The 27,562-nt window shown below is 40.4% G+C and overlaps 1 protein-coding gene across 1 annotated transcript; it reads left to right on the plus strand.

Moving 5' to 3' along the window:
• Positions 1-218: 218 nt before the first annotated feature.
• Positions 219-26,334, plus strand: baiap3 (BAI1 associated protein 3). The gene is made up of 33 exons (XM_061090429.1): positions 219-352; positions 8,265-8,352; positions 9,668-9,751; positions 9,950-10,057; positions 10,690-10,749; positions 11,627-11,693; positions 12,578-12,791; positions 12,990-13,034; positions 13,522-13,599; positions 14,222-14,327; positions 14,495-14,602; positions 14,685-14,777; positions 15,404-15,507; positions 15,606-15,723; positions 15,897-16,021; positions 17,893-17,983; positions 18,229-18,285; positions 18,436-18,533; positions 18,645-18,696; positions 18,791-18,942; positions 19,094-19,217; positions 19,790-19,930; positions 20,479-20,574; positions 20,808-21,023; positions 22,157-22,225; positions 22,328-22,407; positions 23,662-23,770; positions 24,209-24,280; positions 24,383-24,466; positions 25,114-25,234; positions 25,318-25,441; positions 25,827-26,032; positions 26,231-26,334. The coding sequence occupies exons 1-33, from the start codon at positions 219-221 to the stop codon at positions 26,332-26,334; spliced, it is 3,528 nt and encodes a 1,175-aa protein (XP_060946412.1).
• Positions 26,335-27,562: the final 1,228 nt, after the last annotated feature.

A 27,562-nucleotide genomic window follows, 5' to 3' on the forward strand; every position in this document is an offset into this window, starting at 1 on the left:
CTCTGCAGCAGATCCGACCACAAGAAACCCTTTACACCAACTGTGTGTCAGGAAACAACCAGTTTTATGAATATGATCGCACCGTAAAAGTGTTTTGACTCTTTCTTAGAGTCAGGCTTGTGAGTTACTGCTTCAGGCAAACGCTGCCAATCATGCTCCTGCAGTTGAGTGACTGTTAACGTGATGTTGGCTCTTTGTGTCCGCAGTGACACAACATCATGTCGCTGCTGGACCTGAAGAGCAGTGTGCTGCGGCAGGTGCAGAGGAGCCAGTCGCTGAGGAGCCGGAGGGAGCCGGCGCCGCCCGCCCCCGGCAGCCCCCTCACACACAGTCCTGACCCCTTACCCCGCAGGTGAGTCGCTGGTGGGAGCTCTTTTACTTACACCTGGCGTCGAGTGCTGTAACTGGATTCTGGTTATTACAAGGTAATGGTTTCTTGGATTTCTGTGAATTTTTTGTGCCTTTTTTCATTTAAAATATATATATTTTTTTATAAATACTTTGCCGCTGGATAGTTTACGTGAATTAATGGTATCACCCACCATTAGGGCTGCTCGATTATGGAAAAAATCATAATCACGATTATTTTGGACAAAAACGTTATCACGATTATTCAAACGATTATTAATATGTGCCTTTATTTTTTTTAAATGACTAACCGGAAGTACCAGTCACTTCCGGTTCCGGTAAACACCTATTACGGCTGCGTGTCTTATTTCTCCGTGAAACCATGCAGGATATCGGTGCCTGGTTATTCAAACCCTTAACACTCTCCATAAAAACACTTTGTAACTGAGAACTTTGAAATTTCCTCTCAATATTAAATGCCAAATAATCGTTTCAACTCGATTATAGTAGTTTGGAGATCGTTTGATCCAATAATCGTAATCACGATTATATTTCGATTAATTGAGCAGCCCTACCCACCATTATCAGATGAAAAACTCCTGGAGTACAAGTTATAAGTATTTAGTCGGTTGGTAGAACTGAAAACTTCGTTCCAAGAGGGAACTTGTTTATATTTATTAGAAAATCTGCATATTTGTTCTCATGAAGTTGGCAGCATCTAGAGATAACACTTCTAATGTACGCACAGAGTGATGCTGCAGCAAAATTGAAGCTGGAACTGCTCTGCTGCTATTGAGCTATTTCTATGAAAATGTCCGTTTTAATTGATAACTGTGCTTTACCCCCGGTGGACAAATTGCAGTCAGGGCAGCTCAGTATTGTACTGACAGCTTTTCAAAAACGGCAGCACATAGGCAATAATTATTGTCCGTTATTAATTCATCTTCTGTCCTGCCTAAGCCATAGATAATCACTTCTTGTCAGCAGTGTTTTAATGTTGCAGCCATTTGTTCCACAGTTGTGTCTTGCCATTAGAGGCAATGTACAAGCTGCCTATTCCCCATGGACACATCAGCTTCTCTAGTACATGCACAGTCAGGCTCTGAGGAGATCACAAACATTGCACTCTTGTATATCAGTTTACACCACACGATCTCATGTCCCGCTTCTACTTCAACGTAGGTTTCACAATATCATTTCTATAACATCTGTTTTTACTCAAATGACATGGACGCCTTCGTGCATCTCAAAATAAAAGAGCAATTTACCTTTTTTTAACTTTTTTTTATGTGCTTCTGTGTGCGAATGTAAATATACATAAATGTTATGTGTGCTGAGTTATTGAGTGTGTATTTGTACTGTGTATTTTAATGTGTATGTTCAACTAAATGTTGTGTGTCGCATTCCGTTTGGTTGTAGAAACCTTTGTTGTCATGGTTGCAATAATGAACATACCCATAAAGGTCTGGAACGATTATAGATAAAAGTAATAGGTTAATTATCAATATTTCTATACATCACCTGACTCCATCCATTGCTCCTACCATACTAACCTTGGCCACTAGATCTTGCCTAACAATAAGAACTTAACTATGGGTTGTAATAAGCTGTCTATACAGGCAAACTATGGCAACCTAATTTTCTTCTTTGGGTAATCAGTGTAAAAAAAATAATCAATATCTGTAACCTCGCATTTGACAAACATACCGTTCATCTTCCAGACATGATATCCAGATAATGAAGTAGTTCTCCTATAGTGTAAATAAAGATGTACTCTTCTAAGATAAATTGTATAAAAGACAATTCTTTAGATTGAAATAAATCAATAATACATGTTCATAGTTTTGTTTGATTCCAGGTGTGTTTGGTAGAAAATACCTCTTGGCCATCTTAAATAATTTGTCATTTCTGATTTGTTTTTGTCATTGTATGTTTATATATATTCTTGTGCATATGTATACATATTTACTTGTTTGTATTTATATTTGCATAAATGTGCTTACACTGTATGACCAGTATGTTTGTATCTATACATGTACGTGAATATGTACCGTTTCTAAGTATCGTGGTTATGTGTATATTATGCTGTATGTACTGTATGTATTTTTGTTATATTATTTCTTAATATTTTGTTAATATTCTTTCCCATAATGTTCTGTCATGTCTCTGTCAGCTCTGTGTGCTTGAAAGCATTGGACAATAAAAATGAAACTGGACATAAAATTGATTTTGTCCCAAAATCTGGATCTTGTCTGATCCTTTCTATTGTTTTTGGAGTTTTTACATCTCTGCCTTGTGGCCCCGGTGAAATCAAACACCTGTTTTCTTTTATTATCAGTCTTGTTTTAAAGCTTCATCTGAAGCCAAAGGTAATAGTATGAACCTGAGGTTTCTATAGCAACCCAAACACGGGCTGTTGGCACAATGTGAACTTCTACTTGTAATGACGAGGATGGCTATTTTTAGCATGGAAGATAACCTTAGATGTTTCGTTGAAGACTGATACATTTTGGGTTTTACAGACTAGAGACTAGACCTACAGAGGACCGTTGCAGGAGATTTTTCATATGTATTTTTAAGCATAATATTAATGCTGTCACAGGTTGATTTATATTTTTAATGAAGTTTGATATAAAATCTGCTCCGGTGGAACCCCATTTGTGTTCTTCTTTGAACAGTGATTTGAACTGTCAGTGTCTCACCCTTTTCTCATTTCCCTCTCCAGCTCCCCAGGGCTACAGCCTTCAAACTGAGCCTCAGCCGAGCACATTCCCTGAGCGCTCATCATTAGAGGCAGACCGTTGATCTTTGTTATCCAGTCGGTCTGCGGCTGACCGGCAGGCACTCTCAGTTTAATTGAGAATTTGCAAATGAGGCCGTGAAGATTTGGGCCGCTCCATCCACAGTTGTTGACCCAGTAGTACAGTCGACTGTCAAAGCGGAGCTCTCTGGCACTTTTTAATTAAGTTGAACAAAATTTGTTCGATACCACTATGTGAGAGGGTTGGTAAGTCAAATGCACAAGACGCTGTCGGAGATGAACCCTACCAGGCATCATACTGCATCAAAGGCACAGGGATTCCTTTTGGATTTGATTTGATATTTTCATTTATTATTGTTTGCCTTGTTCATCTCCATCTTTGTCATCAACAGTGAACTTCATATTACACACCCGACTTCACAGGATTTGAATCGTGAGCCTGCTGCAGTCGCTTTTACGGATTTGAGTCTTCAGTGTCACTGCGTTGAAGATCTCAGTTTTTAAATCAATGCAGAGTAACCATATATTGAGAATGACTTTAAATGGAAAGAAAATGCGTGTAGAGTTACAGCCATTAATGGTGGAGATGCTATGCATTTAAAGGATAAGGCTGATTTGATATTTTTCTTACTGGCAACGAATCCAGTGAAAATACCAAAACATGGACGTGTTTGTGTTCCTGATTCAGCCACCACCTGTTGCTCTCAGCCTTAAGCCCATTAATTCCTACTTAATCTTTTGAATATATACATACAAACAAACTTGTCAGAGTTTCCTGACACAAGCACTTTTAGATTGGTTCAATTTCAACAAGAATGGGTCAAAACCTAGTGTATTGCTGGACTGTTAATGGTCAGTGCGAAGAAGGGAGGAGGATGTGGGCAAAATCTGCTGTGGAATTACAGTACCCCAGTTAGCGTATGCATGATGTTAGTGCGTCCTATTTGCTTTGTGCCCAGTGTCAGCCGCTTCCAGCCCTTTATCTGTTTGCTTCTCTCCACTTGTCTGTGCTCAGAAATACATTATTTCCAAATTCCCAACAAAGCTTGTCCTGTATACATGCATAGTGATTCAAACACAGTGGAACCCAGTGAGACTACACGTTAACCAGCAGTACTCTGTAGTGCTGAGTCTCCTGATTGTGAAACAGCAACAAACAAAGTAACAAAGTAATCCTCACAAATGGGTTTAAGACAACAGCTATGATGGGATTTCAGTCATATGTACATGTAAAATATTCACATAATATCTTTCTTATTTTGGCCATTTCTACACGTGAGCTCTGGACAATGTCCGGACTTGATCGGCCCACAGTTGACAGTTGCCCTTTCACACAAATGCTGCATTCGACCGGGGACTATCTGCGTGAGGGAAGTGTTCCCTTGGACCTACTGAAATGATTCAGTTTGGATGAGGAGAGCGGTTTCACCAGTGGCATGCAGACATTAGACAGACTTTGCACGCTGGGAGCTGGCAGTTTAATTTCTGGTTCAGCTCGTTCAGTCATTTGCGTTCAGCTCATCTGGGAAAGGTCCATAAAAGTTCAGGGTTGCAGTGCATGTGAAAGCTGCCTTTGTCTGTCACAGTGTCAGACATCAGGGCATCAAACTGTTGCTCTTTGCAATAGGTAAACTGCATCATTGTTTGATTAATAAAGAACAAACTGGAATGGCACTGCGCCGAGGCCCAACAGTCTCCTTAAAGTCCATCAAGCTGCACCAAATTACACACACTAATAGATATTCGTTCCCTAAATGTGCCTGATTTATTTTCATCATGACCCATTAATTACTCTCTGAGAATTCCCACAGAGAAATTGATTAAAAATATGAAAAGATGTGACTCTGGAGTGTAAATCATCCCTTGTTTATTTTTCTCAAAAAAATTATTCTCTGATTAATTGACAAAAATAAAGAAGCAAGTGAAATAAAAATCTGGATCTGCACCAAAGTTTTTGCTTTATTTTTGTCATAAACATACAAATGAAGATGAAAAATAACCTTCTTGTCGGAGGTAATAAGATGAAACAGATTTCCCAAACAGTGAGCGAGTATAAACACATGTATTTGTTTATACTCGACTTTATGTGGTTTCAAGCTTTCCATCACTGACTGATGATGATGATTATGATGATGATGATGAGAATAACAACTCGTGTTCTATTTTGTGTGTTTGGTATTTAGCAAAATCAACAAACACACCATTGGAGCTATAAGCAAAGTCCTGACTTTGTTGCAATAGTCCATTTGATGGAGAGAAAATTAATCTTTCATTATTGACTTATCATTTAAGTAATTTCTTTGTTGTTGAAATCTCCAAAACTCACCGACTCGAGCTTCTTTCATCCAAATAATATTTGCTGGTTTTCTTGGACTTCTTCCTGAGCTCCTGAGTGGGAAACAATTTCACACCAGGCCACTGTTCAGTCCATCACTACTTCTAGCTGCTGTTTCTTTTAACAAGATATTGAATGGAAAGATTTTATCGGAGCTGTTGAGTTTCTCCGCACCGAAGCCTTTTCGCCTGTAGTGTTGCTGTTGCTTACTCAAATGTATAATTAGAGTAAAACAACCCGTCCTGTGTGTAGCGTTGAGGAGTTGGGTTCTTGTCACGGACGCCCTCAGTTATGATCGGAGCCGAAAGCTGATACTATGCACTGGCAGCCGTAATGAATCACATTTAAAAAACCATCTCATTTTATTAGAACGCATACAGACGTCACATTGTCTTTCATGCTGCACACGACATTGATGTCTGCTCTATTAATTACTGTGTATGCTCTGCCATATTATGTTGACGTTTGAAGTGAGGGTCAACCGCGTCACCCCCCCCTCTCCCAGTCAGCGCTGTTTTAAAAACACATTCGATCAGATGAAGCGAGTTCACCATGTTTGCCATTTTATTTATGTTTTTTCCTTCTGATTAAAGATGGGGAGACATAATTGAAGTGTTTGAATGAATATTTGAAGGACCTGTTTCCTAGCAACATCGAGTCACTTTGTTATTCTGGTAGCGTGTGTGTGCGTGTGTGTGTGTGTGTGAGAGAGAAAGGTTAAAAGATATCAGCAGCATTTTATTTTATGTTTTAAATGAAAATTAAACAGATTTTCATGAGTTCAGTTTTATTTCTGCTCATAAACACGCCATATCGAAACTCAGAAACAAAAAGATCTCAGACTGTCCGGACAAATCCGCAAGCTGTCTGACTGATCGAGGATGGGACAGATTTCTGGATGGAAGAATGCCCGGAGTGATTTAAAATGGATTAGGCAAGAATTGAGTGTCTCATATTGCGAGTATTATGATCAACTGAAGCTTATTTGTACTAGATGTGCAAATGAAAATGGGCGAGCCTAAAACAAATCAAAACACTTGGTCTCTTTTTCAGTGGAACAGCTTTTGGGGGGAGTCATTGACAGATTGTAGATTCGACTTTATGTGGTTTCAAGCTTTCCATCACTGACTTATGATGATGAGAATAACAACTCGTGTTCTATTTTGTGAGTTTGGTATTTAGCAAAATCAACAAACACACCATTGGAGCTATAAGTAAAGTCCTGACTTTGTTGCAATAGTCCATTTGATGGAGAGAAAATTAATCTTTCATTATTGACCTATTATATAAGTAATTTTTTTTGTTGAAATCTCCAAAACTCACCGACTCGAGCTTCTTTCATCCAAATAATATTTGCTGGTTTTCTTGGACTTCTTCATCATTGAGGTGAATATGTTCGGGTCAGTCTCACAAAAGCAACCAGCATGATGTAATTCTTTGTAACTGGTAAATCCAGAATATATCAAGCACTGCAAAAAATGTTAGGTTGAATTTAGTAAATGTTATTTTTTCAGCATAAAAAAAATGTATATAAGTTTAGTGCACATAGTTTTTAAGTTGATTTTACATTTTATCAGTTGATTAAAATTCATTTAAATTTAACCTCAACGTCATCAAGTTCTTTGGCCTCGTAATCAACAAAACAGGCCAAAGTTAAGGGTGAGCTAAGGCTTAATCTGACTGCAGTAATAATACAAAAAATACATGTAGGGTACTGTTACACATTAAAATCAGGTATATAAAGCCAGATTGAAACATGTAATATATACATGTTCAATATTTTGGTGAAGATTAAAAAGCCAACTACTGCTATTTGATGAATACATCCACCTCTCATTTGTTAGTGGATTTGAAGCCATATGCAAACCCGACCAACTCTCCCAGCATGGCTGCCATTAGTGTTCATCAATACCGCAGGGGTTTGCCATCCGCTCCCCCGCCCGGGTGAGAGTCAGTGGGTGCTGGGATGGGCTGCCACACGCCCGCTGTGATGCGATGACGCTAATAAAGGAGCGTGACGGGGTCTCTGCGGACCAGCTCTTCTGCATAATGTTGTGGGGATGGCTGAGAGATGAAGAAGCAGACTGGGAGGGTTGGAGTGAGGGGGGGTGGGGGGGTTACAGGGGGTGAGGAGTTATATGGCAGATCCAGACATACATCAGAGCTGCTCCCAGTAGCCTTGGTGATTTCCATACCGGATGGGAAGGAAGTTGCATGGTGAGAGATTTGGGCGGAGGGAGAGGTGAGGGTGGAAGTGGTGGTGGTGGTGGTTGGTGGTGGGGGGATTCCCAAGGTGTTGAGCCAGCTAACTCCCCCTCCCCCTGAATGTGCCTGTATCACCATGACAACTGGGGCCGGCGGGAGTCCGGGGATTCACTCACACCTGGAGGAAACAGAAAAACATCATTTGCATTTCGCACACAGCTCCGCTCATCGTAGTAGATTAACTGGGTTCATGCAGAGTGAAGACATGTCGCATCCTTCACAGCTTTGGTCCTGACCGGCTTTGCTTTGTTGTGTTGGTGCGTGAGATAAGACGGCGTTTGATAAAACGACAAAGAGCTGAGCTGCAGGCGATGGAGTCTCAGTCGCTCATCATGAGGAGGAGAGAGATCATCTCTGTTGACAGATGCTCCACCATAGTGTCTGTAAACAGGATGTCACTGAAACCCACTGTGTTTTTAATTACTATCCAGAAACATTCTGATGCCACACTGATCCAATCCCTCCCACACACACACTTATTTTCTCATATATTCACATTTTCCAAGTGTTTAATCTTTATTTTTAGAGTTGTCATCAGCTCCCTCTTCTTGGCAGGATTTCCGAGGAGAGTGCAGAGTTCTTTGAGCGTATGAACGCTGTCCTTCAGAAACAGGAGAACATGCTGCGGGCTGCCCAGGCTGAGGTAACTCACTCCCAAAATCCTACCTTCTTGTCTGTTGCATATGTTAAAGAACGTCCATGTAGTGAGTAGGCCGCCCCGCCGCTGTCACTCGCGCCCACCGCCGTGACCAGAGTGACGTCAGTGGACAGAAGGGCCGGGTTGAGTTGGGTGCTCTGAAGACTGGAGGCTCAGCTGTGACCAGCTGCTGTCAGCGGCTATGTTCAGCTCCTCCTGCTGCCACTGCCAGAGAGGCAAAGTTGCTTTATGGACATGTTCACTGCGAGAGTGTTGACTTCAGTTCCAAACTGATGCACGACAGCAGAGGAAAGAGAACTAAGCAAAAAGCAAAGTACAACAAACATCATCACCACACATGTATATGATAAGCTTTGAGATTATACACTGTTATTTTCCAGATTAAGACAATAACTTAACAAAGTAGCATTGGCAACCTCTTAGATTTGGAAATGTAAGATAAAATACAATGGCACTCAGCAGCAGGCAGACCTCCAACAAACCCCAACAGTCCCCTAAACATGACTGATTTGTTTTCATCAAACTCCATGAATCATTCTCGCCCCTGATCTGTACCAATATTGAATGGGATCTTCTTGACCTGAACCACATCCTTCCACCACGTTTTGTAGTATTCTGTCTAGTAGTTTTTGCTTAATTTTATTTTCAAAGAAACAAACCAACAAATCGACAGGGGCGTATGCATAAAGTCTCTGGCGGAGGTAGGAGAACTACACATAAACACATGTAACACTATCAAATGTAAAGATATTTGAAGTTATGAAAGCAGATGTATGCATTTTTTTAGTAATGCATACATCTGCTTTCATAACTTCAAATATAAGTATATATATATATATATTAGGGCTGTCAATAGATTAAAAAAAATTAACTAATTAATCTTACATTTTGAAATTCATTAATCTAGATTAATCGCGATTAAAAGTTTGTTTTTCTTCTAAAGACTAAATCTTATAAATTAACGAGTAATCACTTCACACATCCTGTATTTTACACAATGTTGTGTTTTCAAAGAGGCTCAGGTCTATAACACCTACCTATAAAGTGGCAGCCAGGTCGTTAAATATCATGTATGATAAATTACAATTTTTTTTTTTAAAACCAGCTGAAAATATTCCCAATGTCCTTGGAAACAATAACACTGCTTTTTTCTTCATTGAAACATCCAGATTAGTATATATATATTATGAATATAAGTTTTGATGATAAGGAATACAATTCTTTACTTGGACCTCAGTGTCCCCAGTTCTGTTGACGAACTTGTGTTTTCCTTGTCTGAACTGGTTCTGTCCCCTCACAGTGCCAGAGAGGCGCCTGCACAGTGCCCCCCCCTCAGGAGCACGTGGACCAGGCCTTCATCACGGACAGAATCAGCAGGACAGAGGTGCGTCCGCTCAGCCTCACTGCTTCCATCGTATTTCAGCAGGGAAAACGTTTTAAAAGTCACAATAACAAAACTCAGTGGTGTTTTTTTTCCTCGTCCCTGCCTCTGATGTGCAGCAGAGCAGAAAGCATGAAGTAACAAGAACATGAGCTTTTATTTTTGAAGGGTTGTTAGTAAGTGGAGCGTTTTTTCATGTAGCTGGACCTGCTGTATGAGGAGGCTGTGTACACCGTGGTCAACCGGGTTGGAGTGCATTCGGCAGAACACGTGAAAAGTGACGAAGAGCTGTTTACGTACATGCTCAAGGTAGCTATCCATCTATCCTATGCATCTTATTAATCTATTCTATTTGATTTTTCTTATCTATCTATTATATATTTTTATTTACCCATCGAAAAAATATCTATCCTATCCATCGATCCCACCTATCCTATATTTTATCTATCTAATCTATCTGTCTTATCTATCTATATTAGTATCCATTTAATCAATCAATCCATCCATCTATATATTTTCTCTCTGTATATCTCTCTCTAATCCATCCATCCATCCATCCAGCACACTGTTCACAGACCCTCACAGTGTTATCTGTAGTGCTGCTGTACGACTCTGAGCAGATGTTCTCGCCGCTTAAACGATTTAACATCAGAGCAGAGTCACAACATGTCCTGATATTCAGCCGTGATATTCCCTTCATTCAGATGACATGCTTAGGATTCTTAACCTCTCATATGTCTGCGCCGGGCGTCTTTCTTCAAGGTGTGAAGAGCGTGCGTTCGGATCCAATGATTTCATAAAGGAATTTCACTGACCTCTGAGTGGATTTTTGTCAGTACATGTCTGATTTATTTTTGGCTCTGAGAAAGCAGAGTATTTCCATCATGCCAATACAGATATATAATAAACCCTGTTTTCTGGTGTCTGGTCGTCTCTACAAGGTGTTCGATATGGGCGAAGAGGAACATGACATCATTCTCGAGAAAGTTCAGGAAGCCAATGTGAGAGAATTTGTACATTTGTCCGTATTGTCATGGCAATAATTGTTCATCCATACTGCTGTTATGAAAATTCACACTTGTTCATCAGCTTTTGTGCTTATGGGAGAACTTATGGGGTACAAAGGTAAATTTCCATTCTGTGTGTAATCTAGCTAATTTTTTCAAAGCCAAGAGTCTCCTGACAGATTCAATATGCTGCACTAGAGAAATTAATGCAAACCAACTGGTGACTGGAACAATAGAAAAATATACTCATTACCGAATTCCAACATCATTATCAATATATTGCAGGTTTTTGCTGGGATCTAAAATATCAACGTGATTCATGGTACATGTCAATCAGTTCCAGTTTTAATCTTGAGTTAATAAAGTAATAATAAAGTAAATAAAGTGCAGATTTAGAAAGCCTCACTTACACATTGGTTGTGGAGTCAGTTGTTTCAGTGTATCCTCTGCTATATTCTGGTTTATGCAGTAGTAATAAGGTGAGAGCCTTCAGATCTGGAGCCACAGTTGGAGAACATTGTAATGCCCTTGGATTTTTGAAGTATAGAAGACCTGCACTTGACTGCCAGGGACTTTGCATATGTATCTGTTAAGAACTGTATGGCTTATTGAAAATGTTTGGCCTTGTAAACATTATCGACAGTTACATTATCTGCCTTCGTTGTTACATTGAGTTTTCCTGCTTTTCGACTCACAAAGCTGTAAGAGACCTCGTAAAGCACAGCAGAATAGATTTGTACATTCCTTTAGTAATGCACGCTGATATTTACTTAAATAGTCACAAGAGCATCATATTAGTGGAAGGCACTGTAATGTCCTCACTGTGTGACCTTGTTTCTCACCGAACGGCCTGTAAATTCCTTTTCCACAGCGAGCCAGTTTTTCCTTGAGAGTTTCTGTCTTGAAAGCAAAGAGTCTGATGGCCAAGGACGCGAATGGTGAGATATTTCAAGCATTAAATAAGACGTAACTGATGGAAAACAAAATGAAATGTGCTTTATCCTGCAACAATGGTGGATTGATAAAGTATAAGTGGCGCTCACTCAATAAATCTTCAAGTGATTCACCTCCTGTCACCCAACACTGTCGATTTTTCATCTAATCATAGCAATAGTGTCAGATAAGTGCACTTTGCAGTAATAACACAAGTTAGATTGTAGAGATAATAAAATGCATGATTGGTGCAATACCAAGGTGCTTATGAACTTTTTCTAGTGTCATGATGAAAAGAAATGAAAGTTTCTCAAAACCTGTTTCAGAGTGCATGATTAAGTTTATTTCTTATGACTTAAACCTAAAATGAGTAATGACCGGGCTTTCCTATTTTAAGTCTCACTTTACAGTATATATTCTTTTTAGTTCCATATATTTGGATTTTTAAGAGGTTTAATTTATTTTATAAAAGTATTTTTGTTTAATAAATTATTTTATCATCAATCAGCTGACTAAAATGAAATTGAAGTGTAATATTTTTGAAACATGTATAATATAAACAACAAATCATTATTACTGATTCTGCCCTAAGGTTATTCATAATAATAACAATATTAATAAAACACTTTATTTAGGTTATAAACAGATATTAACACAGAAAATGCATGCTGTGTGATTACAAGTGAAAACAAGTTATTGCTGGAGACAATGGATTCATGAAAATCACTTCAAAAGAGGACACTGAGCTTGTCTGATTGACAATCCCTTTCCCCCCCAAAATAACACCCTGATTGTTACTGTGTTGGCGTCCATCTTCTTCCTGCCATAACATAATCAGCCTTTCACGTGTGTACTGACCTTTTCTTTGTGTCACACTGCGGCCTTCCAGGTTACAGTGACCCCTACTGCATGCTGGGAATCCTGGTGGGCCAGAGCCCCCGGGAGGTGGAGGAGAAGAAGGAGAGAAAGTTCAGCTTCAGGAAGAGGAAGGAGAAGCTGGAGAAGCGCTCCAGCACCAAGGAGGTGCTACCCGCCAGGTGCATCCACGTGACAGAGGTCAAACCAGAGACTCTCAACCCGGTGTGGGACGAGCACTTTGTGTTGTGAGTGCAGCCGTTTAACCTTTTAACCAAGTGCAGGACGTGGTGATACTACATGTGTGACACAAGGGATTCACAGTTTCACATTTAACACCTGATGTTGTCATTAACGTGAACAGTGCAACACATTTCTGACTCTTTGCAAATACCATGAAAGGTGTTTATTGTTGGTGTTTACTCATGGGATTTTTATTCTTACAGTGAAATAGATGATGCTCACAGTGACCTTTTACATCTGGACATATGGTAAGATTTGTGCACGGACGACAACTTAAATTCCTCATACATAAATATGCCAGAGGGACGAACACGTTTTACATTGTATTAGATTATTGTTAAATTAGCTTAGATTTTATTTATTTGTTTATTTTGTATGCATAATGGGTAACAACCAATACGTGTCTTTAGCACAATTGCCCATATTTTCCCAAGGTATTTTCAGCATTTGTATTTTTATTTTGCAATAACATTGAATTCATAGAATTCTTGATAAAATATTGTTTCTGGTTATAGTTGACACTTTTATCCACTATAAAGATTCAGTTGTCTTTTAATCTTGATGTCTCAGCTCTAAATTGGAAGTTGGCTGCTGCTTTTCTTCAGCTACAATGGGTCTCGATTGCAGAACGTCACCTCTCGGATCCGTTAATTGTTACAAAGATAACGAAACATGTTCCTCGTCAAAATGAGATGCTGTAATAATAACATCTGACATCTGACTCTTCTTCTTCAGGGATCACGACGATGACGTGTCTGTAGCTGAAGCCTGCAAGAAGCTCAATGAAGTCAGTGGACTTAGAGGAATGGGCAGGTAGAGGAAACTTGTATTGTTTGATCCTGAATTGCGATCAATCTAAACTTATCTGAGGGCTGTAGGTCAGCTGGTTTACAAGTTTACTTTATCTAAGTTGGTAATTCATTGATTCATCCAAATCACTTTTTGGCAGTCAAATGATAAATCATTCAACCTCCCAATCAAAGGGTCATTTCCATGTTATTCAAGTGAAATGTTGCACCTCATAAATGAAGAGACCGAAAACCTGAAACTATCCTCTTGGTTGATTAAGACATCATTTGGTTTTTGGCCTTTCACCTTAAATAGACACTGACATATAGGAAAGCCCACTGACAATAAAGCTGTGCAGACAGAGACCAGAGGAGTTCAGGCAGGTCATAGAGAGATCAGTAAATGGCACGACTGTCTAATGAAAACCTGAGATTGCAAATAATAGCCGAGGGACAAAAGGTCCTAATGCTGTGGTGGAAAAGGTGCAATTATCATTTCAACAAAAAAACTAGATTAGAAATTGAAACTTATTTTGCTGTCGCACTAATTGTAAGCATTAGCTAAATGCCTGATTATAACTATACTAGGGGCTCAACCAGAGACAAGCAAGAGAAACGTTTCCATGCCTGTTGCTCTCTCTTCTCAGGTATTTCAAGCAGATTGCCAAGTCCATGCGTGCCGATGGATCTGCATCATCGGGTTCTGAGGAAAACGCTGATGACTTCCTCGGATGCATTAACATCCCTCTGAACGTGAGTGTTCAAAGCGGGAGAACTTCCAAACTAACTCTCACTAGTCAGAGGGGCCGAGCTACTTCGTGACTAATCCATCACATCCTCAATTAGACTGAAGGATTCAAACAAGGCAGTCCCTGGAAGTGTGCCGGTGCCAATGATTAAAGCTGCTGTCCCTCTTGCAGGAGATTCCTGTTGTGGGTTACGACACGTGGTTCAAGCTGGAGCCTCGGTCGAGTGCTTCTAAAGTTCAGGGAGAATGTCACCTGATGCTGAAACTCTTCACCAGCCAGGTTTTTGTAACGTCTTCTTAAGTGTAGATAATGAAAGTCTGCGACTTTTAATATTAATGTTTGTTTTTTTTCCATCCATCAGAGAGACACATCTTTGTCCAAGAAGGATTCTAATGTTTCTATTCACAAGAAACTGCTGAATCAGATTGTGGAGTATGAGCATGCTAATGTTAAGGTGAGTCTCCTCCAGATTTAATCAAACAGTCTAAAGCTAATTGTCATTTTTTTGCCATGACCTACTCTACAAAAAAACTATGAATCATTGAATCACTTTAATTAGTTATTTTTGTGTTAAAAGCACTTGAGTTTACAGACAGCCTTATCTAATCCATTGATTTGCCTTTCATCTGGGAAAAAAACAAAACAGCATGGCCTCCAGGGGGCGAACATTGGATTAGAAATTCTAAGGCTTTGTTTTAACTGCAAGGACATTTCCAGTGTAAAATCTAAATAGTAGAAGACAGGACATACTTTCTATAGACATATAGTGAATTTCATATTGTTATGTATCAGCTGATTCAACTCTAGATTAGTAAGAAAGTATAAATGATTTTGTTGTTCTAACTTACTGTAACTAGAAAGAAATAGTCAGTTGTTATTATGTAACCCTGCAGATAAACAGCAATGAAAACATACCCCACTTTTTGGAGGGAGTCATAATTTACATTTATGTTTATATTTTGTATTTCTTGATTACGTGCCACATTCTAAAATAAACCAACGTTCTTGATGTATGATTGACTGAATAGATGTGATGAGTGAAATGACTTGATCATTTTCCACATCCACATATGATTCCAGAAGGAGCCGTACAACTGGGACGGACAGGTTGGTCCTCCAGCCTGGACGGTGCTCACTCACCATGCTGTGCAGACTGATCTGTCTCCTCTCCAACAGGCCATTATGTGAGTGTTAATGGAGGAATCAAATTGATCAAATCAGATATGCAACCCTCGGCATTAAGCAAAAGGTAAATACTTTGTTTTGTATTTTCTTAACACAGTCGCTGGCAGTGCTACAGCAGCCACCACCGGACCCAGAGGGTGTGCTACTCCCTGCTGCTGCGCCTCCTGAGGACCATCGATGCAGAGTGGGACCCCCCCGCTGTGAGGGGAGACCTGGTATGTTTGTCCGCCATTGGCCTCACAGTATGAACACACCTTTCATCATGTGGAAACAGTCACCTCATTAGCTCAGCTCGTCACTGACATTCATCAAGGTTTTTGGTTTTTGGCCAAAAATGCGTGGCAGCCATTGTACTTGAAGCTATAACTGAGGGACTTCCTGTGTCCAGGAGAGGCAGCTGTCAGACAGCTTCAGGCTGTACACAGAGCACTGCCTGTGCCTCATGAAGAACATGCGGCAGGTTTTCCCCTGCACCAGTGCTGCTGCCATTACACGCTACGAGCTCATGCTGAGGTAAAGTCACACTGCCATCACATCACGCACCCGCCCCTGTTGCCATATTAGGAGACGCTCAACCTCTCATCCCAACAAACACTGAGAGAATACAGCCAGTTAGTCACACTGTGTGGTGGAAGCACTGTTGCTACTTACTCCAGCAGCATTGTTGAATCATTTCTCATATCAGAGGAGATGATAAGGATTTGTTCCTGGCCTAACGCTATACATATTTTGGTCATGAGTAGGGTTGCAAAATTCCGGGAATATTCAAAGTTGGAAACTTTCCATGGGAATTAACGGGAATTAACGGGTGTATACGGGAATTAACGGGAATAAACGGGAATAAACTGGAAATGTTGTGGGTGATTTATACTAACTGTATTTACCTTGTCATATACAGACATAAATATAAACATTTTGTTTTGTCATAGGCTGATTTGAGCCCTGAGGAAACTTTGGGCACTTGACTATATGCTTCTGCATCGTTGTGTCATTCTTAACATAGGTCTTTGCACAGTATTTGCAAATGTACACAGCCTTTCCTTCTACATTGGATGGGGTGAAATGTCTCCACACATGAGATAGTGCACGTGGCATTGTTCTGTAGAATAAGATGAGAAAAAAGTTTGTAAAAAAACACTAACGCAATGCCAGAGATATAAATAGTTAGCCAAACAATTGGAATCGTCTGTAAACATATTTTACAATTGATGGATAAATGAATGGAAATAGGCTAGATGAACAATCCTCAATCAGCATGCTAATATGTTTTCCCCAGTAATATCATCGGAACTTACCTGACTAGTCCTTCACTCTACAGCAGGCCTCAGTAGCCCTGCTGTAGAGTGAAGGATGCTGGGAGTTATCTGTGCATGTGATGGAAGAATGCACAGTGGAGGGTTGAAACTCAACGTGCAGCGTGTGCTGCATTCCATACATCTTTAAAATAGAGTTTTGAATGAGGTTTTTATTGCTCAGCGTTTAATTTGGGTATTTTTCTTTTTTTTCAAAATTCCCAAAATTCCCGAGCTAAACTTCCCATGGAAAGTTTCCGGAAAGTTTCCAGAAATTTACCGGAAACTTTCCGCCCCTTTGCAACCCTAGTCATGAGCAACATTGTCCATATTTTTCCTTAATTCTCTAAATCATATAATGCTTCCTTTCACCAATAAAATGTACATGTGAGACTTTTAGAACAGGGAAAATCACCAAAATCATATGCATTCATCCCCTGGGGAACATGAATGTCCACAGTGAATTTCATGGAAATCCATACGATCATTTTCAAGACACATTGTCATCTACAATGTGAGGAGCAAGGGAAAATGTATAAACAATCCATGGGAGACCATGGATAGTCTGTGCAAAACAAGCGATCCTACTCTGGATCAACTGAAATCCCAATCTTTCGTCCTCACCTTCTAGTTTCCATCAAACTAAAAAAATGGTCGTTTGAGTAGAAAATTAACCAAATTAATGATGCATTGATGATATACAAATGCCAGCCAGTAACATCAGCTAATTACTGAAGACACATGCTGCTGCAGAAATCCAGGTCTGCCCAGTGATCGATACCTCAGAGAAGATCGTCTCGACCTGTCAGAAACACACCTACATTCTTCTTGCATGCCTCACTTTGTGGGGACCTTAGCCCTAATAGGAGTTGTGGGGTCGCCATGAAACAGTCTGAGCCCACAAATATATTGTAGCTCACAGCATTAAGATATAGTTTATATAGTAAATACAATAATTAAAGTTGAAATACCTTTGCAATATTGTGTCCTTATTCAATTCTAAAAAATAATATGTTGGTGTATGACGTGAAAGCAGATCAACATGACCGTGGTTATTGGCTTGTAATGCTCCTTCCTGTCTGTGTATGCCAGGGGGATTGGCTACATGCAAAACATGCGGGCGTTTAAAACCGTATGTCCTCTTCGAAATGAACTGCACCTGGACATCACTACCGCTGTAAAGGTAACAATGGAATAATTTCCAATTATATTGGTCCTTATTGCATTTATGAAAATAAGGGGGACACGATGCGTATCTCTACCAAGTGCACAAATGTACTTTATTGCTGTTGTGTTTGTAATAAAGCAGGAAAACTTGATGCTTGTTATGCTGCTGTAAAATGTATTCAACAAATTCATAGGCTTTGATTATACAAACATACTTAATTAATCCTTCTAATCTTCTTAATTTGTGTAATTATTCAATAGAAAGGAGCGGCTGAGTGGTACGAGAGCTTAATTGCCCGTTATAAACCAGAGGATGGGGTAAGTTTAAACTGATTCATTTTTAAAGGGATAGTTCACCGAAAAATGAAAATTCACTCATCTCGTCACGTATATTTTTTTATTTGTAGTGACGTGCCTTTGAACTGAATTAATATACAGGATGCTGATTGTATATTTGTTTTAATGTAGACCCTGGATGAGCAGCTGAAGAAGCTGGTTCAGGTGGTGGATGCTGTGGTTGCAGACGTCCAGAGGGCCCAGAAGATCTACAACAAACTCTTCTACAGGTAAATAACTATACTGTAAATTCAATCAAACTTGTTCTGCTCCCTGCCATAGAAACATTGATTTGCATAGTTGGACTGTTGCCATTTTAACTTTAGTTTTTATTCTCATAGTGCTGTGAAAGTAGATTTCTTCAGCATATCATACAGACAGCTGGAGAAACAGGTATGTGAAAAGACACAAATATATTCCTGCACACTGGATTTTTGTTACTTTGACACATCAGAGTCGAACACAGTCAAATTCTTTCGACCTTCAGGTAGCGGATGACGTAAATGTAGCAATGGAGCGAGTGTGTGGGACCCTGGAGCAGGAGAGCTCCAAGCTGACTCAAACAATGGGAGAGACCATCTTTGAGCTCTTCATGTCCTTGAAAGTCCTCAAAGGCTTCCGGGAGTTCCTTCCACTCAAGTGAGTTATCACTTTCAACTAATGGGTGTTCACATGGCAGCTTAAAAGGCTCTGTCTCTTGGTCATTTATTTGAAATGTCAGCAGGAAGATGAAAACTCAGCCTTGGATTTTTCACAACAAATAAAAAAGATATGTGTTCTTCTCTGACAGGGACGCTAAAATGTTGGCCTTGACAGGCTTCCACAACTGGTTCAAGTCCTCGATTCATAAGTGGCTGCAGATCGTTCACGAAAGATCTTGCGACAGGATCCGTAAAGCAGTGGACACAGACCAAGTAAGAGACACCGGCACTGGAAATTAAGCAAATGAAAATTAGAAAGGTCTCATAACTCACAATGTTAAAGAAAAAGAAAAAAATTCCTCGATCTGCCCCCTGATCCATACTAAAATGTTATGGGTTCTTCCCTGACCCATACTGCATCATTCCACCTAGTTTGGTGGTGAAAAACAACCTCCTTGGTGGATGTAATAATTTAGATTTCATAACTATTAATGAATTCTACAAGCATATAAAGTAAAAGCTATTTTTAATTAGATAAAACTGTTGATGAAGATGTGCTTAAACCTGCTAAAACTACAATATATGAATACATGTTAGGAATGTTAATACACTAGTCATGGATACTTCATCAGAGGAGCTGACAAATTAATAATATAAACTTAAAAAATGTCTTTATAGCGGCTTTAAATTACAAAATGATGCGCTTATAATTGTTTTTGTTAACCTTACACATGCTAAATGGGTCAGTGAAGTACCGAAGAATTTAAAAAAAGCAAATGTTTCACATAGTTTTCGAAAACAATGTTGCCCATTTCATTCATGCACATGTTCCATGTGTTTTGCAGCTGGAACCCGTGGAGGAGGCCCAACACAGCTCCTCCGCCGTGGAAGTGGCGACGTGCTTCAGCCAGGTGCGGGAGATCTGGCTCCAGCTGGCCTGGCCAGACTCTGCAGGCGCCTTCATCTTTGTCACTCGTTTGACAGACGTGAGTGTCACTTCCAGTGTCGACACACACCTGACTCACATCCTGCATACACACAAACACCACTCAGAAAAGACACAACATGTATAGTCAGGATTAATGAAAAGATTTTAACAGAATTATTAAGATTTTAACAGAATTAAAATACAAGAAAAAGAAAAGTAGGAGATAGTAACAGGACTGGATAGTAACAGGGAGAGGCGGTGGACTAGTGGCAGAAACTTGGACTCTGGGCAGAAAAGGTCTCTGGTTCGTCTCTGGTTCGACTCCACGGAGAAACAACAAAAAGACGAACCTGGATTGATCTGTCCAAAAATCCAAGAGGATTCTCCCTACCCTGTCTAGTGCCCCTGAGCAAGGCACCTTACTCCCCCAACATCTGCTCCCCGGGCGCCGTACATGGCTGCTCACTGCTCTGTGTGTCCTGCACCAGATGGGTTAAAAGCAGAGGTTACATTTCCCTCCTTGCATGAGTGTGCTTGTGCATGTCTGTGCATGTGTTGTGTGGGACAAATAAATGCATCTTAATATCTTAATTCTGTCCGCCACAGAACTTCTGCAGTGAGGCCGTGTGTTACTCGGAGATGATCACACGCAAGATTGAGAGGAACCAGCTGGGCCGAGACAACAAGAGCTTCACAGTGCAGGTGAGGGTTGTAGACGCCACTGGGGGAGGGAGCACCATGAGGTGGGAAGTAAATGTCAGCGAGAGTTCTCCCTGGCAACGCAAAGGGCTAAACAGGGGAACAGATATGTTTACAATCCTTCACATCAGCACCCCATCCCTCCACTTCTCTGTAGCCCTGCTTCTTTTCCTTTTTTTGTTTCTCCACCTTTACCCTCTGTCTCTCCTCTTCGGCTCCTCCTCGCTTTCCACTAGCTCTGCATCGCCCTGAACAACATGGAGCATGTGCGCGTGTTCCTGGGTCGCCTGCCCCAGGACCTGGACTGGCAAGGTGTGGAGCGGGCCATGGAGGAGTCCTGTGGGGCGGAGGGGAAGGAGCAGGTGTACAAGGCCCTCAACGGGCAGCTATCGAACATGGACCTGGACCTGCAGAGAGAGGCCAAGCGTCTCATCACGCTGCTCACTGACAAGGTAAACACTCACTCTATGGCCACACTTGAACATGTGAGACCTGCAGCAATTTGTCACAATAAAGACATTGTAACTATACTGCTCGATTTCTATGCCTTATACCTTGATGATGTGAAGTCTCCACAAGCAGTGACTTCAAGAGATGTATAAAAGGTAGGGATGGGTGAAAAAATCGATTCAGTTACGAATCGCGATTCTTGTGTTTGACGATTTTAAATCACCATGCTGCCTCCAAAATCGATTTTTAAAAATAAAAAAATATATATTTTTAAATTTTTTTTAAATTTTTTTAAACTTATTTATTGGTTTATACGGGGGGGATATATGGAGGGAGCAAGTTGACCAGCTCTTGTTTTTGCACAAGAATCTAAACATACCCAAGCACTAGCTTTGCATCGCCTACATGCAAACAACAATAGCCTACTGTTTGTTTATATAAAAGTTTATATTCTAAGTAAACTTTTATTCATTCTATTCAATTTACCTTTTATTTATTGTTTAAAAGAAGCCTAGGTGGCATACATTTCTTAATCTGTCAGTTTGTGTGCAGTTGACTGGGGACTATACAATAATAGGGAACATTTTTATTTATTTTCTCTATTGGCTGCCCAGCAGTCATTAAGTTAATGTTAATATTTGAAATAAAACTTGTAAAGCTCTAAGTGAATTTGACTGTGTTGTATTTGAAGGTATGATTCAACATTTTTCCATGGTCTAGTATTTAAAAAAAAAAATAACCAAAAGAAATCGCAGGAAATCGTAATATCGAATCGCAATACTTACAGAATCGCAATACATATCGTATCGCCACCTAAGTATCGTGATAGTATCGTATGGGGAGGTCCCTGCCGATTCCCGTCCCTAATAAAAGGTGTTATAAATTAGAGTAAAAATATATTTACAGTACATCTTTTTGATACATGGGTGTTTTATATATTTGATCCTACTATAAATGTAAAAACAGAAGTATCTCACACTGCATTAAAACAAATACAAGTGCAAATTGACAATAATGGGTTTCAGTTAAATTAGTCCTTTTTATGATCCATGGCTGCATGTTGGGAAACCATATGTGCACGCTGGTGTATACACATTCCCCTGCTGCACATGTGTGAGAGATTATTTCTGTGCAGATGCTCCCGGAGCTGCGTAGATACATCCAGCACATCAGCCTGTCTCCCGACTCCATCAACAACGACGACGTAAGGCCTCTGGCAGTGTTTATTTTTTCTGCAGCCTTCCTTCTTGTCACAGCGATCTTTCCTGCAGAACATGTAATCTGTGTTGATGTGACGTTCTCCCAGGCTGTGTCACCTCTCATGAAGTACTTACAAGACACGATGAGCATCCTCACTGAAAACCTGGTGAAGGAGAACCTGACGAGGTAGTTCTTCTTTTCTCCTCCCTGTCAAAATATCTTCATTTATTTTTGTACACATCATATAACCCTAACTCTATCTGTCCTTGGTTATAGTTGGGACACATGCTGTCTTATTGCTCATGTCTATCTGTTGAAGCAAATGACAAAAGTTTGAAGAAGCATCCAGCACCATATCATTAAATCATAACTGAAACAACAGAAAACGCAGCAGTTGTTGCACATTACGTATTGCAATCAAAGTGTTAAAACTAGTGTGTGGAGTTTCACTTTCTCTGACTTCGGCCAACTTTGTCCTTAAAGATGTCAATGATTTGACCTTACACACACACACACACACACACACACACACAGACATTTATATACTGAGCCAGTTAATCTGAGGCCCACAGGCGGTCTATTGCAAAGACTGGGGGCATTGATGGGAAAGGCCTGAGATGCTGAGGTGTGAGGCCACAAAAAGAATTAAGAATAGTAAGATCTTTAAATCACTTCATCTCCTTGACAAATATATCCTTACACTACATAATGCCTCTCATTAGCTGTGTCTCACTTCAGGCCCACAGAGGAGGAGGTCTTCATGGGCGTCCGACCACAAAGGCTGAACCGAAATCTTTCTGTGATCAGGGTCACCAACTACCACCCTTATTGCTGTTGCCTAGCAACAGTGCTGAAGTTGGACACAAAGAGAAAGCTTAAATGCCCTTATTTTTTTTAACCTGCACCGTTAACTGTTCAGTTCAGATGAAGTGAGATACTATAGTCTTAGACGTGCCACTTCCCCTCTGTCACCGAAACACAATGAATCCTGGTGTACGTTGGGCCGGGAAGGATCCACCTGTCGGATCCTTTGTTTCTCTGGAATGGAAGGACGCATTAGTCAGCCGCATTTAAAGGACACTTCGAAGTGGGACAGCCTATTTGTGCCACTGAGAGGCATGTTCTCTCAAATGCAGCCTTCGAAAGATCAAGAACCTGAACCGAGACACAACCATGGTCTCCTCTTCTCTACATACGATGTTTTTGTACATTTAAAAGTATTGGTTAAAAGCTGTGACAGCTCAACAAATGAGATGCTGCAATTGTGTAGGCATGTGTGAGCTTTGCAACATTGATAACACCCTTTGAACATGTTTTGTGCTACAAGTTATTATTATTAAGCTATTATCGAGGCTGAGTGAGGGGGTGCAGGGTTGTAATTGGATGCGCTGGTAAACACAAACTTGTGGGTGTCTCCTCATTGTTGCTGCCGCCTCGCAGAGCTCTCCAAAGCATGTGGGAGCTGCTCCTGCAAATGATCCTGGACGCGGTGACAGAAAACAGAGGCGTGCAGGTGGAGTTTTACAACCGCTTCCAGTACACAGTGGAGGTCAGTGCTCAGTGAAATACTTTTTTTCTTCTTGAATTACCCTATTTTCAGCTTCTCTCCCACTGCGCACCAGCTAAGAAGAGTAGACATGTGTCACCCCTGTAATGATTATCATCACCACTGTTATCATCATCATCCTTTAATTAGCTCAGTATGTCGTGCATCGTTAGCATAAATTAGATGTTTGAAAAGTCACCAGGTAGTAGTTCCGTGTTCCCACATGAATGACAATAGAGAAGCTGCGGTGCATTTGGATGTGATTTGCATCAGTAGCCAGCGTCAGAGGAGTGGGCTGCGTTTGGAGTTTGGTATTTTCCTGCTGTCAGAGGCCCCATGCTGTTTGTGTTAACAACACGTCTATCCTGAGATGAAAGAAATTAAAGGCTCGAATGTGCTGCTACAAGCTTGCAATTTACTTTTTTTCTGCATTTTGTTTAGGCCGCGTTGCAATTCTTCAATTCTAAGGGACAGGGTCTCTCCCTGGAAGACATGAAGAGCGGAGACTACAAGGTAGGACTTCTCGTAGCGTATCAGCCCAGGTCTGGTTTATGGGCCTCCACCTCCCATGTCATTTATCTCTTTCCCTTTCTGACCATCCTCATGTCACCTCAGGTCCTGGACGAGGAGCTCAGGCTGAATAAATGTTCCTCCTTCGAGCTGATTGAACAGTACTATCTGGAGAAGATTTCCCACCAAGTGCGTTTGAGCATACCTGGTGACAGTCTCATTTTAGCCCCAGAGTGGACAGAGAAGTATCGATTGGACAGCACAACACTTTGTCTTCTGTTGTCTTACCTCTGAGTGTACAATTCCCTTCTACCAGGCTCTTTAAAGAGCACAATAAAGACATTGTAACTATACTGCTCGACTTCTATGCCTTATACCTTGATGGTGTGAAGTCTCCACAAGCATTGACTTCAAGAGATGTATAAAAGGTGTTATAAATTAGAGTAATATATAGAGTAAAATATATTTACAGTACATCTTTTGATACATGGGTGTTTTATATATTTGATCCAACTATAAATATGAAAACAGAAGTATCTCACACTGCATTAAAAAAAATACAAATGCAAATTGACAATAATGGGTTTCAGTTAAATTAGTCCTTTTTATGATCCATGGCTGCATGTTGGGAAACCATATGTTAAGTGATTTAACATCGTAGTATCTACAGGGTCTTAAGAATCCTCAGATGTGTTAAATACGTTAAGATATTACATACTAAATATGTTGATATAGGTCTTTATTATGTTCGTGTTCACTTACGGGCTTCTTCTCAAAGCTTTAAATTTGTTTTGTTTAATAATATTGTATTATAACATGAACTCAATGTTTTGCAGAAAACACTCAAACACACCCGTTTCGGTCGAATCAGTGTCAAGTGCTACTACGATGCTCCGGAGCAGAGACTGACGGTGGAGATTCTGCATGCTGCGGATATCATAGCACTGGACGCTAACGGTAAAACAAAACAAAACTTCTGACTCAAATACAGGTTCATGTTTTGAAGTTGGGTTTTCACTCTCCGTTCTTCTCGTCACCAGGTCTGAGCGACCCGTTCGTCATAGTGGAGCTCTGTCCCCACCACCTCTTCCCTATGGCCAAGAGTCAACGCACGCAAGTGAAGCTCAAGACCCTGCACCCAGTGTTTGATGAACTCTTTTACTTGTGAGTAATGCTTATCTATTAAATTACTTCCGCCAAGGAGGTTATGTTTTTGTCAGTGATTATAATTTCAGACCAGACGGATTACCATAAAACTCGGTGGAAGGGTGCGATATGGGTCATGGAAGAATCTTTAAACATTTTGATGAGGACTCGGATCCGGGGCTGATACAGGAATATATTTATTTTTATTCTTTTTGTTGATTTTTTTAAAGAATGATTCATTTTGATGGCAAAAGTCCGGTATGTTTAGAGGATGTATAGCAGTGATGAACTTTGGGCCAGATCCAAATAAAAACAGTGGATTTGAATGTTTTTTTTCAAGGGGAATGCCAGAGGTTTGTTTCACATCTATGAACCTGAGTGATTTGGTTCCTGTCTCTTCCAGCCACGTCAGTCCTGAGCAGTACAGACACAGGTTTGCATGTTTGACCTTCACCGTGATGGACTACGACTGGCTCTCCACCAACGACTTCGCCGGCGAAGCCATGGCTCCTCTCAGCGACTTCTGCTGGCCAGGGAGACCGAACGCCTCACCTGCCGGCAAGAGTGTCCAGCCGGCCATTTTGCACCTGTCTCGCAGTAAACCCAGTGGTACATACAGCTCCAGGCCATATCAGAATGTTTTCTTTCTTTCTTTTACACAAACATAATATTGTCTTCTTTGGAGACCAGAGGGTATAGGTCAGGGTTTCCAATTACTTCTCCAATACAACCATGAAAAGCCATTTAATCTAGTGGTATTTGTGTCAGGTGTAAGAACTACTCTCATATGTTTGCTCTCCCCTCCAGAGAAGCCAATCATGAGGATGCTGGAAGCTCGCATCGGAGACAGGGAGGCTCAGGAGTTTGTCCGCAGGCTGAAGGAGATTGAGAAGTCAATGGAGGAGGAGTAGAAGCCGTCAGCGCCGCCTGCATCGGTGTCTTCTGACCTCGTCTTGCAACCTGTGCTTTTGTACTGGTACGATGTTTACAATATTTGATTTTTATTCTCCAATACTATGTTTGTTCAGTAATTATACCAAAATGAGAAGAGAAAAAATGGAAAACAAGGATGTTTTCTTACTGGGAAAATGAACATCCTGTCACTGTGCAACCCTATGCTGTCTCATTTCAGCTATATTTTAGAATTGAATGGATAGTTGATCCTAAATGTTACTAGTCTATATTTTTTGTAATGAAGTAATGTTATCTTTGTTGTATAATCTTTGATATGATAGATTTAACATTTCAGAACTATTTTGTGGAAGTAGCTTACATATCCAATAGTATCCAGTCAGAGTTTAAATCTATACCTCATCAGTTGCAGAGGAGTTTAACAGGTGTCGAGACTTTTCACAATTCTTCACAAACACTGTGGGGATAAAATGCATTAAAAGCTTATTTAAGGATGTGAAATAAATCCTGTGGTACCTATTGTAGGTGAAGGGAATCATTGATGAACAACAAGTAGCTTTGGGGGGTTTCACTTTATTCTGAGGGTTGTGTTTCTGGGCCGGGGGGCTGCGTGGCACACACACACGCCACAGATCGGGTTCATACCGCTTTTCAAAAAGCTTATGATGGGTCAGTTAAGAGGCCAAATACAGTGCTACAGTAGTGGTGGGAAGATTGTTTCTTCTGACACCAGTGAGTCAACAATGTTTATGATGCTAATTGCAGCGAGTGAGCTTATGTAGCGTTCAGAGAGTTCTGGAAACGGCCATCAAGTTTGTGTGTCAGTGTGGGAATAATTACAAGACTCTCATCGCCCGACTCTCTCCAGTCCTCTGAAGCTGTGTGTCGCAGACTGAAAGGTTACGACTTTCACGTTACTGCAGAAAAACACACACTCGAACTTTCACCTTTGGATGAACATTGAGAAACAAAACTACTCAAAGAAATCAGAGATTTATCATAATAACAGAGATTTGATTCTCATAGTAGGGGTGACCTATCAAGCTATGTTATCGGTGCTAGTCTCAAGGGCTTGTTTCCTAGGGAGAATTAATTAAACCAGGAGAAGGCTTTAATCTAGAATAGTTCATTGTGTTTTTAAAAACAGGACTTTTGAAGTATCTGGAATTGTAACTAAACAAAATCGTGGACAAACAAGGCTAAAAACTGTTTCTTCCTTGGTTGTAT

Source organism: Limanda limanda, chromosome 17 (assembly GCF_963576545.1).
Source record: "Limanda limanda chromosome 17, fLimLim1.1, whole genome shotgun sequence".
In the NCBI taxonomy this organism is placed as follows: domain Eukaryota; kingdom Metazoa; phylum Chordata; class Actinopteri; order Pleuronectiformes; family Pleuronectidae; genus Limanda; species Limanda limanda.